General features: G+C 32.5%; 1 protein-coding gene across 6 annotated transcripts in view; it reads left to right on the plus strand.

Annotated features, from left to right (window-relative positions):
• PDS5B (PDS5 cohesin associated factor B) overlaps positions 1 to 8681 on the plus strand; it is a 162446-nt gene extending 153765 nt beyond the window's left edge. For 2 of the 6 annotated variants that reach the window (XM_072976100.1, XM_072976102.1), the window contains exons 32-35: positions 805 to 1244; positions 1335 to 1445; positions 4024 to 4162; positions 5627 to 8681. In XM_072976100.1, the coding sequence (XP_072832201.1) occupies positions 805 to 1244; positions 1335 to 1445; positions 4024 to 4162; positions 5627 to 5662 (726 nt within the window). In that variant the 3' untranslated portion in view covers positions 5663 to 8681. Of the gene's footprint in view, positions 1 to 804; positions 1245 to 1334; positions 1450 to 4023; positions 4163 to 5626 lie in introns of those variants that run through there. The other 4 variants (XM_072976101.1, XM_072976103.1, XM_072976104.1 and 1 more) reach the window with 3 other exon arrangements.
• The last annotated feature ends 10320 nt before the right edge of the window (positions 8682 to 19001 follow it).

A 19001-nucleotide genomic window follows, 5' to 3' on the forward strand; every position in this document is an offset into this window, starting at 1 on the left:
ATCTGCTAGTCAATGCATAAATTCTGTGAATGTAGATGGGTTTTATTTTATATTTGAAAGTCACTGATTTAAAAAATTTTTTGTTGTTATTGTATCTGAAAAGCATATCTTTGATTCAGAAGTGTTTTCAAAATTTTTAGTAAATAATGAATGTTTAACTTTTGTAAACAGCCTCCATTTGTAAAACAAAAATGGTTCTTTTATGATGTGTATGCATGGTACATATCATAGTTGATATTTTATGTCTTATTATACACTGTGTGGTAAAATTAGAATTACTTAAATTTACTATCAAAACAGATCCATTATACTGTCATATAGTTTCCTTATTCAAGCATTGGCTTTAGGGTGTTCTTTTTTGTGAAATAGCTCTTCACTTTAAATATATATATGCATGTATATAATATAATCAAATATTCACTTGAGAGTTTTCCATTTGAAACTGTCTAGGTTGAGTAAGAATAAAAATTTACCCTCTTACCCCAGATAATTTTTTTAAATTAAAAAACTGTTAATGAAAGGAAGTAAGTAGTTACAGTTCTGATGCACTTCAAAACTTTAAACCTTATTTAGGTATATTTTTATGACTGAAGTGGTTATCAGATTTTTAAAATTTACTTTATTTTATTTACTTATTTAATTTATTTAGTTATTTTTTAAAATCGAAGTGTAGTCAATTTATAATGTTGTGTTTCTGGTGTACAGCATAGTGATTCAGTTATACGTATTTTTGTTTGTTCTTAAAAATATGCATAGTAACAGTGCATACTGTTTTATATTTGAAATGGTGACTTTTATTCTTAGTCTGAATTGGACAAGCCTAGAAGCCGGAAGAAAACACCTGTAACAGATTCAGAAGAGAAATTAGGCATGGATGACCTGACTAAGTTGGTCCAGGAACAGAAACCTAAAGGCAGTCAGCGTGGACGGAAGAGAGGCCATACGGCTTCAGAATCAGATGAACAGCAGTGGCCTGAGGAAAAGAGGCTTAAAGAAGATATTTTAGAAAATGAGGATGAACAGAATAGTCCACCAAAAAAAGGTAAAAGAGGACGGCCACCAAAACCTCTTGGTGGAGGTACACCCAAAGAGGAGCCAACAATGAAAACTTCTAAAAAAGGAAGCAAAAAAAAATCGGGACCATCAGCAGTGGAAGAAGAGGAAGAAGAAGAAAGACAAAGTGGAAACACAGAGCAGAAGTCAAAAAGCAGACAGCACCGAACTTCAAGGAGAGCACAACAGAGGTGAGTATGTGTAACTCTAAACTGCATATATTTAGTCATTATATTGTAAATCATAATTTGATACTATCCACATTTGGGTCTTCCCCAAAGCAGAGCAGAATCTCCTGAAACTAGTGCAGTTGAATCCACACAATCCACCCCACAGAAAGGACGAGGAAGACCATCAAAAACGCCATCACCATCCCAACCCAAAAAAAATGTGTAAGTTGTAAATAATATTAAATTTCAAACCAGTTTCAAATTAATTTGCAAAAGTTCATAAATTTCTAACTATACATAGGGCTGTATTTAAATCCTGTATATTTAGCCCAATTATACTAAGTAAGATAAAATTTTTATAAACTTACCTGGGTGATTGATAGTCCATTCAACCCTCTGGTAACATCTGTACATTTTTACAGGTTTTAGGCAAATCTTTATAAATGAACCCCAGAGTTTATTATTTCCAGTACAGACTTTTTGGTACTTGAAGAGACTATAGGTATTTTAAAATAATCGTGGCATAATGACAGCGTTGCCTTGTGATTCTATAGTACAGTTATTCCTCATGTCTCTTCTCAGCACCTTTAAAAAATAGCTTTTACACTTTTGCTTTCATTCTTTGAACTGTGTAGGAAAGTAACAGGCATCACTTTTCTTAAATTACATCCATAGAAATTATCATATGCTGATCTCAAGTTTTTGATGTCTTGATTTTGTTTTCAAATTAAATTAACACATCTGTATCTACATGTAGATGGTTTTGGATGTTCACACAAGTACATGTTTATAAGAGTTACAAGAACAAATCTGTATCCAAAATTATTAAAGTCATAGGAGCATCAGTGCTCTAATTTGTAAATTTGGCACATTTTTCTCCTCAGTTATTTAAGTGGAAATAGAATAGCATGTCTTCTATTAGTCAGAAATTCTGCAGTTTTTGTGAAAGTAAATCCCAGACAGCAGTGGCTTGACTGTTCAGAGTTGCCAACACAACCTTGGTTAAATACTTAGTTATCTTAGACGTTTTTCCTGTTCCTGTGTATTCCACAGGAAGAGGAAAGGTTACCTGTATGTCTAGTCAGTAGTTCATGCCTCCCTCCATTTAATTTTTCCCTCAGGTAAAAAATAAAGGTAAGTACATTTTTGTGGCAGCTTTATAAATGTGGTTGTATTCAACCATGGAAAAAACCACTGCTTTTGTTTTTATTTTCAAAAAATTCTTAAGGAATCTTACATTTCCATGATTAATTTTATAGTAAGAAAGCAACAAGGTAAATATCTTTCATGCTTGTAACTTCAACTTGTTTATATGTAGGCATGATAAAATTAAGGCCTTAGCTGATCATCTTGTTATCCTAAAATCACCCAAGTCCTCACATGAGTGATGCAAACCAAGCAAGTACTTCATCTAAAAAAAAATACAGAAATAGATTCTGTATTCTATCTTAACAGTCTAACTTCCTTTCACTGGGAAGCCCTTTTTTAGAAGGAGTGTAATAACGTATGTTATGATTTGCCTGTTTTCTTTTTCTGACTTCAGTGGAAAGATTGTATTATTTTCCATGTAATTCTTTCTTTTTCTGTTAATTCTGGAAAGCTGAATCAAGTAAAAAAAATTATGTAGCTTGAGCATGAATTACACAGTATGTATCTTGGATTGTTTATAGAAGTGATAAATAAATTCTTAATTAAAAAAATAAATGTCAAGAGATATGCATTTGATTAAATGGTGGTATCTGTTATGTTTTTTTGAGTTCCTTCTGTTTCAGAGTGTACTAGGTGCTACTTGGGAATATAGTGGTACAAAACAGGCATGCTCCTTATCCTTGTGGAACTTATCTAAATGGGAATGTAGTCATTAAATAATCACACATAAATATGAAATTACAAATTTTGGCATGTGTCCTGAAGGATGAAGTTAGTGTGCTGTAAGAGTACGTAATGAGAGGGAGGGCTGGGGAATTGGAAGTTTTCTCTTTAGAAAGTGACCAGTTGATTCCTTGACAGTAGTAGGAGTTAGACCAATAGAGAGCAGGGAGAGGAGCATTTCAGGTGGAGGGAACACTGTATTGGAAGGTTGTGAGATGGGAAAAATCTTGGCAAATTCGGAGAACCGAAGGAAGGCAAGGATTTTGCTGTCTCATAGTTGTGGGGAATTCGGGAATGGAAAGAAATGAGAATGAACAGGTAGGCAAAGCCTGTTTGCAAGGCCTCATATTAAGGTTTAGAGAATTACTATCAGTACAGTAGAGGGCTTTCTGTGGGTGGGCAGGGTAGTGGCATCAACCATTTTTACCTTTTTAAAAGATTATGTTGTAGAGAGAAAAGGCAAGAGATAAGAATGGTTTGGAAATATATAGGAATGATGGGGATGGAGAGAAGTGAATGGATTTGAAATTTCTTTATAAGCAGAATCTTAGGACCATAGAGAGTTGTACACTATTAAGAAAGATGTGAAATTTTCTGCTTTGAGCAACTCAGTAGATAAAGATACCTTTTACTGAGTTGGGAAATATAAAAAGAACAGTAGACTTTGGGTTATGTTTTAAAATCCTTTATGGTATTAGTCTCAGTCACACTCTTGTTATTTGGTAAGTCTTTTTATATGTAAGATTCTAGGATTAAACACATACTTTAAGGGTCTAGAATATAAGAAAATATTGCTTATCTTACAAGGTAATTGAGGATAAAAATGATAAATGAGAGTTCATGAAATACTTAAAGCATTTCCGCTAATGAAGTAACCTACCAGTTAAAGTCAGAATGTTCATTTTATTTTACATGTGTTTTACTCTAGCCGTGTAGGACGCTCCAAACAAGCAGCTACTAAAGAAAATGATTCAAGTGAAGAAGTAGATGTGTTTCAGGGTAGCTCTCCTGTCAATGATGATAACCCACAGGAAGAAACAGAGGAAGAGGAAGTTTCTACAGTAAATGTATGTGTTCATGAAAGTGCTGTGTGTGATCATATGAAATATAAAATTAGAGTTGGAAAACATTTAGTCAGATCTATTTAGCACTTGCTGTTACTTAGTAATTCCAGATGTTTATATCATTTTCTTCATTAGTTTGTAGTTTTGTTTCATCTGCCAGCTTAGATAATGGAGAAACCATGCTTTATGAAAACCTGAAACCAAGTGGGAATAATAGATGTAACCTAGTGAAAGTGTAAAAGTCCAGTTCAAGACCGGATGTAGAGAAGAACAATAGCAGTCTCATGTTGACACCTCAGGCATTTAAGTTCTACCTTGATCTGAGAGCTCTGGTATCTGTTACGTATGCTGTTGTTTATGTTTCATAAGTTTTTGTTTGAGTTTCCCCCTAGAAACTAACAGTCAATCGTATATAATCATGTCTTTGACTAAAATTAGCCTTTGGAATTCATAAAATTGGTAATAAACACTTCTTTTACAAAAGGAGGAACGTGATACTTCCTGAGACACTTTTTTTTGTTTTGTGTTAAAGTAATGAATAGCTTTGCCAGTTACATCTCAGATTTATCTCTTTGGGAGAAATGTAATAAGCACGTTTAAGTGAGAGCTGTTGTCATGATATTAGTGCTGAATCTTTGGATCAGCTCAGCCAGCCATCTTTGTTTGAGAACCTGGGTTCTGTGTTCAAGTCCCAGAGTCGATCCCTGCCCCTGGTCCTGTGTAATATAATTAGTACTTCTGTCTGCATCAGGATTCATTTATGTGAATGAGTTAATAAGACCGCAGAAAAATATGTTCAATTGTGGTCTCAAACTACTAGTTGGGCTTGTTTTTAAAACAGTTTTGGGGGAAAGTAAAAATAAGGCTGAAGAGTCCATAGCAATTGATGTGGTCATCAGATTTTTTAAAAAACACTATAAATTAATTAAAGTCCTGTTCTGTTTATTTTCCTCTTGTTAATACTGATTTTCTTTGAAATAGTTTTATGCTTTCCTTAGTGCTTGCCAGTAAATAGTAATATGTCTGAATTTCAGATTATTTATATGTGTTTGATACTTGTTAGGATCCAAACTATTTTCTGAGAAAAACAGCTGTAATCCTAAATTCATAAGTATCAAATGTTTCCTTTTACTACAGAAACATAGGTTAAAAAGGAGATATTTGCAGTTGTCCTTCTTGCTGTTGAATTGACTTGTGTTCATTTCTCTTAAAAATTATTGAATAGAAAAGTAAAATAGTTTTCTCTTTTGCTATCCTGGGAAAGGCTATTTATGGGCATTCAAATAGTGTATAGGTCTAAATATGTGATAACCAAAGCAGAAAGTTAACATAGTAGAAATGTTTTAAAGAAAAAAAGCAAAGAAAATCAGAAACTTGTAAGAATAGTGATTGGTTAAGAATAATAATAATTACTGCTGTGTGTAATTAATGCATTTTAATTAAGCATCTGGTGGTATTTCTTTCAAGGTGCGGCGGCGAAGTTCTAAAAGAGAAAGGCGGTGAACAAATGTCTTTAATAACTTTCTGTGAGAAAGCTTTGAAAAAATTTTTTTGTCAAGCTTCAGGCTGAGTAAAGCCTTTGATGCACAAAATGGGACTGCTGAAGAGTGGACAGTTGGACCTTACTCTGATGACCTTATGTATTTGTGGTCACACGCTTTAGCCATGCGCATGGTGATAACATTGACTATGGAGTCTTGTGAAAAAGTGTAATGTGCGATGGCTCTGTAGACACAAACTAAAGAAGAATCTTGTAAATATATTTTTTCTTTCTTTTTCTTTCTTTCTTTCTTTCTTTCTTTCTTTCTTTCTTTCTTTCTTTCTTTCTTTCTTTCTTTCTTTTTTTTTTTTTTTTATGTTTCTGACTTCTAAAGTGCTTGTATAGCTTTTATCTGCGGCTTTAAACTGACAGTACCCAACTGTTTATTGGATCTATTGATTTCAAAAGAATTTGTTAGGATAGATCTTAAGCAGTAATCTGTCAGTGTTTGTATTTGTATTCTTGGCAATTTTACTGTGAAAAAAATTTTTTTCAACAAATAGTGCCATTTTTCTTGATGTCACTGTTTGTTGGAGAGTTAAAATGGTCTCTTTCCCTTGTGTGTCTGACCTAGTGTTTACTCCTGGGCACCCTTAATCTTCAGAGGTGCTAAATTGTTTGTCATTATACCTGAACAATGCCTCTGTTGGGAAGACCCCATGCAGATTGTCAAACAGTCCTGAAGTTGTTTGGTTATTTTACACCTCAGTATTGGTCCCAGAATTTTCTGCCCTTTCATGGCAATGAAAATTTTAAAGAGAGAGAGAGATTTAAAATATTTTAATTTTAAAGAGTGTGTTATAAAATAATGTACTGAATTCTTTATTCCATTTTATCATCCCTTTTCAGTTTTTATTAATCTACTGTATCAATAAAATTCTGTAATTTGAATTAGTTTTTAATAGTCTAGAATGTTATTGTGTATAGATATTTCCTCTTGAACATTATGTTCAGAAAATGCAAATTATTACACTATAATATAAAATCTGATATATACACATTAGAAAAGCTTCAGTCTCCATAACAGTGTAAAGTTAATCAGAAAGAAAAAAATTTTATTGATGCAGTGTGTCTTTATAAAGCTGTTCTTGAAAGCAAGTGTTTTGTATTTTATAGTGAGTTGCATGTTTATGAAAAAAAGTGCTGAAAATGGGATGTGCTCTTTTCTGTAAATTCATATTTAGCCATAGTATATGATAGATCACCCCATAACATAGTTTTTCATCAAGAGTTTATTATTGTACTTTATTTTGGAGCCAAAAACTGTTTTGGGTGGGGAGGGGCAGGGTGGGAGTGATATATCCAACTATATGAGCTACTGTAGGTATCACAGTCTTCTGAGCTTTGAATGAAATTCCACTTTGTCCAGATTGGAAGAAGTGGAAATTTATTTGGATTTAGAGCATATCTTTTTTTTTTTCCTTTGTTGTAATCTGCAAAATATAGAAACAAAGGTAGTATCCTTTATACAGTTTTCTGAACTGTATTTTCAACCAAAACACATAGATTACAACTTAATGCTTATCTAAATTCATTTTAGTATTTCAGGTGCTGTTCTTTCATTTTTTCATGGTTACCATCAGAAAGGAAAATCATATTCTAACTTATTAAATTTATCACATTGAATAATGGAGCATTTTCATGTAATACACCATTATGTTTATGGTATATTTCCAGGTTTGGTTATAATAGATGGGGGATATAATAAAGAAACTACTATTTTGGAAAATGACATTTTACTATTTTCCAATGTATATCACAATTAATGTGATTATTTTTCTTTTAAAGATTCCTTCATGTTTATGAAACGACCTTTTATTTTTAAAAAAATTTTTGAATTGTGTCTTAATCTCTCAATATTTAACTATTACTCATTTACAATAGTACTGACACCAGTGATTATGGGGGGCTGCTATATATCTAGGCAGCTAATGTTGGACCAAGATACAGTTGGTTTTTAAACGTTTCATTAGCTCAGTTCTCCCAAACACCGCTATTTCTATTTCAGCAGTACAAAGGCATGTTTTTAAATCTATAAAATAAAGAAGAAGGGATAGCTTTGTATTTTTGTCGTTGGCTACATTGCACCGGAAATGTTTATGGAAGTATATCTTTAAAACCATTTTATAAAACATAATGAAAAAATGATTGTGGAGGATTTTTACTTGCATGATCATAGTTAACCAAATTTCATTGCACATTAATTCTGTACATCAGTTCACAAAAAAATGTTCATTGTAGATTTTGTTTAATGCCAATGAGTCTGTGATTTTCAGCTTGTCTGTTCACTTTTTGGGAGGATTATGATGTAAATTTTCCATTTTTCTATAGAAAAATAGGTGCAATAATGATCAAAGTTTTGATGTCCTGAGTCTTCATCTTAGGGGATTATCTTACTATGTTTAAACTTAACATTTCATGTACTAACATTTGGAGAGCCACATACTATAAAGTAAAATTAAGTATGTATAAAACAATTGCTAACAGTGGTTAGCAAACTCTTCAGTGATAATGTTCATTTTGAAAATGTATACTGTATAAAATTAAGAAAATATTTAACTCACTGTAACAAGTTCCATTATGAAAATCTTATGATTCTTCAGTGAGGTTATCTTTGCTGCACTCTGTAGCAAATGCGTTTAATCTACACTATAATAAAATTTCTTGCTGCAGTGCAACAGGAAGCTTTTTCAGTGATCTCCACTGTATATGTAAATTACAAATGTGGCTGTAAAACTTGTTCCAGGTATTAAAGGTTAAATTACTTTCTGTATCTTCTTACAACTTGTAAGTTTGATTTTTAAGATTTCCTTTTGTCCGTTTGAAGAATGTCAGGAATTTAAGAATTTGTTTGACTTAGGCATATCTCTGCTACCGCCATAGTATTATGTCACCATGATAAACAATTGGTATTTAGATAGATAACCAATTTTCAGACACATTTTTGAATTTTCTGTGAAGTTGAATAAACATGAAAGCTAATGTATAATTGTATTATTTTATTTATGTGAATCAATATATTTATATTTACATATGTTTACTAAATGGAGAAAGGCACATTTCAATGATTTTTAATTTGGAGGCTTTGTTCCATGAAGAGGAAATGTATTTCCTAGTAACATTTTTCAGACTTTTTGTTTAAACTTCTCATGCAAAGTCTTGGTTAACAAGAGATTTGCTAAGTATTATTTAAGTTAAAAGAGTACATAACTGAAGAAAATAAATGTATAATATTAACTTTAAAAGTAAGCACTAAGAAAATAAGTTACTATAGTGGCAGTTTCATTATATTATTTATTCAGCAAATATTTATTGAGTACCTGCTCTGCTAATCTAGTTATGGAGGAGAAGGTGTGATTTGGATAGAATAGATCTCTGCTGTTGTGCAGCTTACCTTTTCCACAAGGAGGTGGAGGACTAAGGAAACAGTAAGTAATATATAATGTCAGATTGTGAAAACTGTGGAGATTAGAAAAGAAAAAGGATAGAGAGTAGAAATGATTGGAGGAGAAGCCATATTATATACTTTGGAGCTATGTTTTTATTAAAATTTAGGATTGTTATATCTCTATGATGAAGTGACACTTTTATAAATATAAAACGTCACTTGTTATCTGTATGAATACTTCATGCCTACTTTATCTGATAATTGATACAACACCACCAGTTTTAACTATTGTTTTCATGACAAAACCTTTTCTGTCCTGTTACTTTCAACATATTTGTGTCCTTATGTTTAAGTGTGTGTTATATAAACATTTTATGCTTTGGTTGTGTTTTTATCCAATCTTAGAATCTTTGTTCTTTAATTAGAATGTTTAGATTGTTTGCTTTTGGTGTAATTACTGATATAGCAGCTTTTTTTTGATATAGTAGCATTTATTGCTATTTTCTTTTTTGCCAGTTTTTCTTTATTCCTTTATTTTCTCCTTTTTCTAACTTCTTTTGGTTGAGTAAAGTACTTCTCACTATTCTGTTTTACCCTTCTATTAGCATTTTAGTTATGCCTGATTATATTATTATTTGATGGTTACCCTCTAGATTACATAGATTTCTCTTATAGCCTATACTATGTTAATATTTTTTCCCACCTTCTGAACAATGCAAGAAGTTTAAAACAGTTCAGCTTTATTTTTTGTTATATATTTTGTGGTTATAAATATAAGTGTATCAGTGCTTTCAGTAGTAAGTGTTCTTTCCTGTTTACTTGTACATTTTCTCTTTTCTCTGTTACTTTTTTCTTTCTCTGAGAGTCTTTCTCTGTCTTAATTAGTTTTCCTTCAGCCTGAAGAAATTTTAGTATTTATAGTGCAGATCTGGTGGCAGTTAAGTCATTCAGCCTTTGTTTGTTTGAAAGATCTTAATCATACCTTTATTTTTAAAGAGCATTTTAATTGGATATGGAATTTTAGATTGGCGATTTTTTTTATTTGGCAGCTTAAAAGTTGACATTCCGTTGTTCACTGATTTTCATATTTTCTGTTGTGAAGTCACCTTCAAACCCTTTTGCTCTTTGTAGGTAATACATTTTTTTTTTTCTGGCTGCTTTTAGGATTTTCTCTTTATCTTTGTTTTTAGCTGCTTGACTGTATGATCCTACTCTTCCTTACACTCATATCCAGTCTGTCATCAAGTTCTGTTGATTATGCCTTCTGATTATCCCTCAATTTTTTTTCTACTTTTTTTTTCTTTTTTTTGCCAGTGTATCTTCTTTAAGTTCTCATTTAATTGCCTCCAATCTCTTCTGCTCACATTTACTCTTGGCTGACCTCAGATTCATTTTCACAGTATGGTCAGACTGGTGAAATAGTGATCCCATCAGCAGCAGCAACAGCGACAAACCCTTTAACACTTCACTGTTGCATTTAGGTTAATGTGCCCTACAAAGCTCTGTTATCTTTGGTCACTCCTATCTAGCCAGTCTTTTCTGCAGTTTGTGTCAGCTACACTGTTTCAGTCACCAGAAGTACAGGCTGTTAGGGTGCATATAAAGATATATAGACATTCAAAAGATAAAGCACAGTCTATTCTTTCTGCCTGGAGCACTTTTCTGCTTTGTCTAATTGTTTCCTACTTAAACTGTTATACTAGTAAGAATTTTCCCTAAAGAAGCCTTTCTGAATTTCTGTGATCAGGGCAAACCCCACTATCATATGCCCTCTTAGCTTACCTCTTTTTTTGTTTTGAAGTATAGTCAGTTACACTGTGTCAATTTCTGGTGTACAGTATAATGTCCCAGTCATGCATATATGTGCATATATTCATTTTCATATTATTTTTCATTAGAGGTTATTACAAGATATTGAATATAGTTCCCTGTGCTATACAGAAGAAATTTGGGGTTTTTTTTAATCTATTTTTATGTATAGTAGTTAACATTTACAAATCTCTAACTTCCAAATTTATCTCTTCCCACCCCTTTTCTCCTGGTAACCATAAGATTGTTTACTGTGTCTTTGAGTCTGTTTCTGTTTTGTAGATGAGTTCATTAGTGTCCTCTTTTTTCTATTTTTTTTTTTAGATTCCGTATATGAGTGATATATGGTATTTTTCTTTCTCTTTTTGGCTTACTTCACTTAGAATGACGATATCCAGGTCCATCCATGTTTCTGCAAATGGTGTTACTTTATTTTTAATCACTGAGTAATATTCCATTGTATCAATACACCACAACTTCTTTATCCAGTCATCTGTCAATGATCATTTAGGTTATTTCCATGACTTGGCTTTTGTGTATAATGCTGCTATGAACACTGGGGTGCGTGTATCTTTTCGAATTAGAGTTCCCTCTGGATATATGCCCAGGAGTGAGATTTCCGGATCATCTGGTAAGTCTGTTTTTAGTTTTTTGAGTAATCTCTATACTGTTTTCCATAATGGCTGCACCAAACTACATTCCCACCAGCAGTGTAGGAGCATTCCCTTTCCTCCATAACCTCTCCAACATTTACTGTTCATGGACTTTTTAATGATGGCCGTTCTGGATGATGTGAGGTGATACCACATTGTAGTTTTGATTTGCATTTCTCTGATAATTAGGGATATTGAGCATTTTCTCATGTGCCTGTGCACCATTTGTATGTCTTCATTGGATAATTTCTTGTGTAGGTCTTCTGCCCATTTTTGGATTCGGTTGTTTGGTTTTTTTTTTGTTATTAAGTTGTATGAGCTGTTTATATATTCCAGAAATTAAACCTTTGTCAGTTGCTTCATTTGCAAATAATTTCTCCCATTCCATAGGTTTTGTTTTACTTATGATTTCCTTTGCTGTGCAAAAGCTTATAAGTTTAATCAGGTCCCATTTGTTAATTTTGTTTTTATTTCTATTGCCTGGGTAGACTGCTGTAGGAGAACATTGCTAAGATTTATGCAGAGAATGTTTTGCCTGTGTTTTCTTCTAGGAGATTTATTGTGTCTTGTGTTATATTTAGGTCTTTAAGCCATTTTGAGTTTACTTTTGTGTATGGTGTGGGGGAGTGTTCTAACTTCATTGATTTACATGCTGCTGTCCAGTTTTCCCAACAGCACTTGCTGAAGAGACTGTCTTTTCTCTAAATGGTACTTAGCACAATTGGCATTTGAGTTATTTGATTAACACCTGTCCCATTGCCTCCAGCATTGTAAAACCACATGAAGACAGAGATGGTGTGAAGTTTTGTTCACTATTTTATCTCTGACACTCAGCACAGTACTTAGTGCCCATAGTGAGTACTTGGAAATGTTTGTTGAATAAATCTAGGTTAACTTTATATTATTAAAACATAGATAAATAATAGTCATTGAAAATTGTTCGATTTAAGATGAAGGAATCTGATAATATATTGTGCCAGATACCTTACTAAAACCTTTACATACAGTATCTCATATAGCCTCACTGTAGTTCTCTGTGCTAGTCAGTGGTATGGCCTTTAACAGATGAGGAACTGAGGGTCAGAGATTGTGGTTGACTCAAGATTCCTCATCTCTGAAGTGAAAACTGGAGAGTTGGTCTCATGTTTTACTCCAAAACTATGCTCTTTCTGTACTACCTCAAATATTAATCATCAAACACTGATTGAAAAAAAAAATTAACAATTTTTTAAAAGTAGTGATAATGTAATTCTTAAATTGTGTTGGAATTTCCTAGTCAAGGCGTTAACATATTGGCCACATTTTATTGAATACTCTGTTACCTGTTTACCACATTATCTCCCATTGTGAGAAATGTGTGTTTTCAGCATTTTATGGAGGAACCTAGACTTGCCGGAAGGTTACAGAGTAGAGCCAGAGTTGATGGTCTGGAAAAACACACTATTGATTTAGACTAGAATTCAAATAATTTTCATAAACCAAAATTGCTTTCTGTGTATTGAAAACATAAAATGCTTCAGACTGAGGTCTTAGAAAGTTATGGTTTTAAATGTAAATTTCATTTACAAAATTGACATTCTTGAGTGGATGGATTTAACTGGGTTCACTACATAGTCTTCTGCATTATGACCCTTGGGTACCTTTAGTTAATGATATATAAAAATCCTAGAGAGTTGGTAATACTGTTAGCCCCTTGTAGATGGTATGTGAATATTTGGAGGTTGGGTGCATAACAGATATGTTCAGTTGGGAATTGAGATCAATTTGGCTGAAGGGGAGAACTTTCTGAGTTGTAGCTGGGTAATAGGGAGATACCCTTGCAAAAGTAGTTTGGGAGGATCTAGTATAGGGCTTTGAATTACAAAGCCAGCTAAGGGAGCTACACATGTCTTTAGAGCAAAAGAAGGAAGCTTGAAGACTTATTAGGACTTTTAACGTGACAGCTTTAGAAGGGTATGTAATACTGTTAAGCAGCTATAAACAGGGAGTCCAGTTAGTTAACTGTAAGATTAGCTTAGTAGTTTGCTCTGAAAAGAAATGATTACCTTGTCCTCAAGCCTCAAACTGTTCATAACTAGAAACTGTTAGAACTGAGTTCTATCGCTCCATTATTCAGATTAGCAGACAATGTTCATATTAAGTAACAGCCAGTTGAACATCTTTTTTTTTATTATTTAAAACCTTAACAACGGGTACTTCCTAAATACTTTCCCATAGGAAGGAGGGAGAAACAACAGACATTCAGAGCAAAATATGAAAATCACCCTTCGGTTCACTAGATCAGGATTTAGGATTTGTCTGTATCACTTTCTCACTCATATATACCTATATATCTTTTGTTTTTATGTAAGTGGGGCCATCCTATACCTTTCTACAACTTTTTCCTCAACTTAATGTTTTTATAAGGCTATCAGCACATATGGGTTAATCTCACCCTTTTAAAGCTGTATAAGATTCATTGTATAGGTATGCCATGATTTATTTAATTACTATTCTGTTGATGGGCATTTGGATTATTTACACTTTTCACTGTTTTAGAGTGCAGTAAATGATTTTTCTTGTATAGTCTTTGTGCTGAAGTGCTAAATTTCCTGTAAGAAATAGATTCTTGCAAAGAACTATGGAGTTCCTTTAAATTCTGCCAAATTGCTTTCCAAAAAAATCTACCAATTAATACTGTTTTTAATTTTTGTTAGCCCAGCAGTTACAAAATTAACTTGTCTTTATTTGCATTTCTCCAGTTACAAATGAGAGAGCATTGTTGCATATGTTTTCTTTTTGATTGGCTATTTCTAGTTTATGAATTACTTGTTCATATTCTTTGCCCATTTTAGCTGTTTGTCTTTATCATTGTTGTTATCTCTGGGTACAAACGGAGGAAGCAGGGATGGTTGTGGACTTTAGCCACACAATGTTACATTTTGTTACAAACAGGTACTGCTGTTTTGGACTAGCATATATGCCAAATATGAGCTTACTGTCTTTCCACACGCTCTTTATATATGCTCACATTATTTGCTTACTTGTTAAATATGTGGAAGATGTCTTCTAGTGAGTCACTTTATGCTTTTTTTAATGGTGTCTTTTGCCGTATAATATGGGAGTTTCTCCTCTTTGTGAGCTCAGATCTGTCAGTATTTTTCATTATGGCCTCTGAGTTTTGTGCTTACTACAAGATATTGAAAATATTTTCCTGTTTTCTTCTAATACTTGTACTTTTTTTTCACATTAAATCATTTAATCCATCTGGGGACTACTTTTGTTATTGTGTGTGATTGTGGTCTAACTTTTTTCCTAGGTGTATAGTTACTTTTCTTAACACAGTTTATTGTATAGTTTCTTTCTTCTCCACTTATTTGAAATGCCACAGGTATTATGAACTAAATATCTACTTAGATCTGGTTTTGGACTAATGTCATTGACCTCTTTGTCTTTGCCTATACTAACATCTGATGTAATTACTATGCCTATACAGTAAGTTTTTTATTTGGTCTGAAAATTTTCCCTAAATTGTATTTCAACAATATCGTGTTATTCTTGGCTATTCTTATTTTCTCTTACTCAAAATATCAACATCTTTATAATATTGAGTCTGCCCAGTGAGATGGATTTTTTTTAAGTCCTTCCTTTCAGTATAGTTTTACTGTTTTCTTCATAATAGGCTTTGTTTACATCTTTAAAAAAATACTTAATGGATTTTACTGTTACTGCTAACATTGTTATTGTTACTCTGTTTTCTAACTGGTTACGCCTGCTATGTTATGTGTTCAGACACTTTGCTGAACTTTTATTAGTCGTAATAGTTTTTAGTTAATTCTTTTGGATTTGTTAGATAAAGCTCTCTGCAAACAGTTTTGTCATTATTTCAGATTGTTCTGAAACTTATATATCGTGTTTTTCTAGTCTAATTGTGTTGGTTGGCACTTTTAGAGCATTGTTAAATAGAAAGCATCCTGTCTCTTTCCAGTTTAAGAAAGTTTCTATTTCTGTCTAATCAGGGCTATTAAAAAATAAAAACGAGAATGTGTGTTGAATTCCATGTTTGCATGGCAGTTTGTGTTTTTAAAAAGATATGATTATCAGCATAATGAATTACATTGATAGATTTCATGTATAGAATCACCCTTGCTTTCGTAGAATTAACCCAGCTTGGTCATGCTGGTAGATTCAGTGTGCTAACACTTCAGTCAGCATCCTTATATTCATGTTGAGTATTGAGATTGCTTTGTAATTCTCTTTGCTACGTCCTCCTCACTCCAGTATTGATTGGTAGGAAGGGTTTGCTAGCCATGTAGAATGCCTTGGAAAACTGTCCATATTTTCCTATGAAACAGTTTATGTAATGTAGGAATTATTTACTTCCTGAAATCTTAATAGAGCTCACATTTTCACATGTACATTGTACATGGTACCTCTTTAAATTTTATTTTTTTTCAATTTCCAGGAAATAATAAGTAGACCATCATGAGCTCATTCTCGAGGTTTAAAAGATATTAATACTTCACTATATTTGTTTCAGTTCTTGATAACTCCTTCCCCACCCCCTAACACACACACACACACACACACACACTCTCTCTCCCTCTCTCTCTCTCTCTCTCTCTCTCGCTCTCTCGCTCTCTCTTGCTCTCTCTCGCTCTCGCTCACTCTCACACGATCTCTCTCTGCTCTCTGTGAGTGGGCAGTAAAATCTCTCTGGAATGTTTAACAAGCAGTGTTCTTCATTGTGTTTTAAGAACAAACATTCCATAATTGTATCATAGTTGCCATGGAGTGATTGCATTTATGTCTGTCCTTTTGTGAGGAGGATAAACTCAATTTATACAGAAATTACACTTTTTTTTTGTTTTTAATAAGAAATGAAAGATAACTGCTAAAGCTTAAAACTTTTTCCATCCTTCCCCCTTTACTAAGTGATAACTATCCTGATATTTATGTATATCATTCCCATGCGTGTTTTCATCCTCATGTTACATATGTATATTTAAAAAAAATAGATAGGGCTGTTTTGTATATTTTTTAATTTTATGGAAAAATCCATTTTATCTATAATTTTCAAACTTAATTACTATGTTTCTTTGAGGTATAGCCATGTTTGTTAAATGTTCTTTTTTTTTTCTTCATGATTTAACAGCTCTGAAATTAGGATGCTTCTTAAATCATGATGTCATTAGATTTGATTAAATCTAGTTAATTCCTCTTAATTGCTTTTGTAAGGCATGCTGTTGTTTGACTATACCACAGTTAATCCATTTTTATAGCACATATAATCACTTATTTTATTATTATTATTATTACTTTTATTACCAGGTTATGTACACTTTCACTTTACAAACAAGGGCCAAAGTGAGCATCATTTCTGTTTCATAAGCAGTTATTTTGAATGGAAATGTTGAATTTAATGAATATGGGTACTGTACTTTCTAGGTATTGCCTAATTGCCTTCCAAAGTGGTGTCTTAACTCTTTGTTCCCACCAGCAATGTATAAGAGCTTTTGTTTGCTTTTAATTTTTAGACCTTTATTTAGTCAGAATTTAACTTTGTGTGTGCTGTGGGTTAAGGGTCTTATTTTATATTTTTCAAATGCATAGCCATTCATCTCAGCACTGTTACTTATTAAATAGTTTATTTTTTCTACTTTGATTTAAATGGCATGTCTGTCGTACTGAGTGCCTTTATATGTTGAGGATATATTTTAAATAACATAATATTTATTTTTATAATGTTTCCAGGCCATTTGTGTTTCACTAGTTTATGTATGTACTCCTGCAACTAATATATTTTCATTACTGTAGTTTTATAGTAAGGCGTCTCCCTTACTGATACTCTTCAAAATTGTCTTCATTGTTTTTGTCTTTTTACACCTCCACATGAATTTTAAGATCAGGTTGCCAAATTCTGGGAAAAGGATTTTTATTGGAATTGCATTGAATTTAAAAATTTTTTTGAGAGAATGATCATTTTTATGACATTGAATCTTTTCATCCATGAATATGTTGGTTGGTTGATGTCTTTATATCCAGTAAAGTTTTAATTTCCTTCACAAGAGTCTTGCAAACTGTATCTTTCTTTAAAATTACTTTTTCTAATTGCTGCTGATGGTTAGGAACACTAGCCTAGCCTACCCTTACTCCTTTACCCTCACTCCGTTGGGGCCTAAAAACCTTTTTTAGGAGCTGAAGCTTTTATTCTCTTTTTAGCTTCCTTTATGGTTAGTTAATCCAAGTTTTTCACTTCTTCCTAAAATGAAATTTTGGTAACTCATGTTTTCCTTGGAAATTGTGCATGTCTAGGTTTAAAAATATGTTGGTAAAAGTTTTATTTACATAGTCTATTTTATTTTATGAATCTCCTCTGTAGCATCTCATACTTATTTTTTCTTGATTCAAAAAATTTTTCATCGCTTTTTTTGGTTCTCTATCACTGGATTTCATTGAGACTTTGTAAGAACCGACTTTTGGTTTTATTGATTGAGCATTTTTTGTTGTTGCTTGTTATTTCTGTAATTTCTGCAGTAATCTTTGTTCCTTCTTTCAAATTTATTTGAATGTATTAATTTTTCTTTTAGTCTCTTGGGCTGTATACTTACTAGTTCATTTACCTTTAGTCTTTCTTTTATATGCTTTTCTCTTCTGACTACTGCTTGATTACATTTCAAAGGTTTTGTAGTGTTCCCTTTTATTATTCATTTCTAAATAGCTTATAGTTTTCATTTTGATTCTTAAGTTTAATGGGGCTCTTTTACCTAGGGGACTTAAAAAAAAATTCTGAATAGATAGGTTTGGAGGTTTGGGAGGGGGGGTTATTTTGTTATCTTTTTGTGATTAATTTCTATTTAACTAAATGTAGGCCAAGAATGTCACTTGTGTAATTTTGCTTCTTGGTCTATATTGAGAGATTTTCATTGTGTGTTTCCATATGTCTAAAAAGGTTTATTCATAGTGTTTTGTAAGCCAAATTGTGTGTATATATCTGTGTTTCAGATTGAGCTTGTTTTTTGGGTTTCTTAAATTTGTATATCTTGGTTTTATTATTTGTGAAACCTGTTGGTTTAGGAGATAGTTGATTTAATGTCCACGATGAAGACTGTGAATATATCCACTCCTCTTTGTATCAGTTTTAACCTTACAATTTCAAAGTTTGGATAATAGAAGTTCTATGACTGATAGTAAGTATTTGATAGCCCTTTTTCCAGCTCCCCTGTGTCATTTTGTTTTACATCTGATTTTAAAACAGCATATAGCTATCTTTATTATTTCTTTATTTTTTCCCTTCATTTTCTCTGTTCTGTTTCTGGAATTCTTTTTAGATAATTAGAATTTTTCAAAGTATCTTCCACATTTAAACTTTACCCTTGCAACACTTCTCTAGTATGTGTTTTAGGCTGTGGTTCCTCCTAAAGATTTCTTTTTCTTTCCAGAATTTGTCAAAATTTCCACGTCTTTCTCTTA

This window comes from Vicugna pacos, chromosome 14, assembly GCF_048564905.1.
Source record: "Vicugna pacos chromosome 14, VicPac4, whole genome shotgun sequence".
Taxonomy (NCBI): Eukaryota; Metazoa; Chordata; class Mammalia; order Artiodactyla; family Camelidae; genus Vicugna; species Vicugna pacos.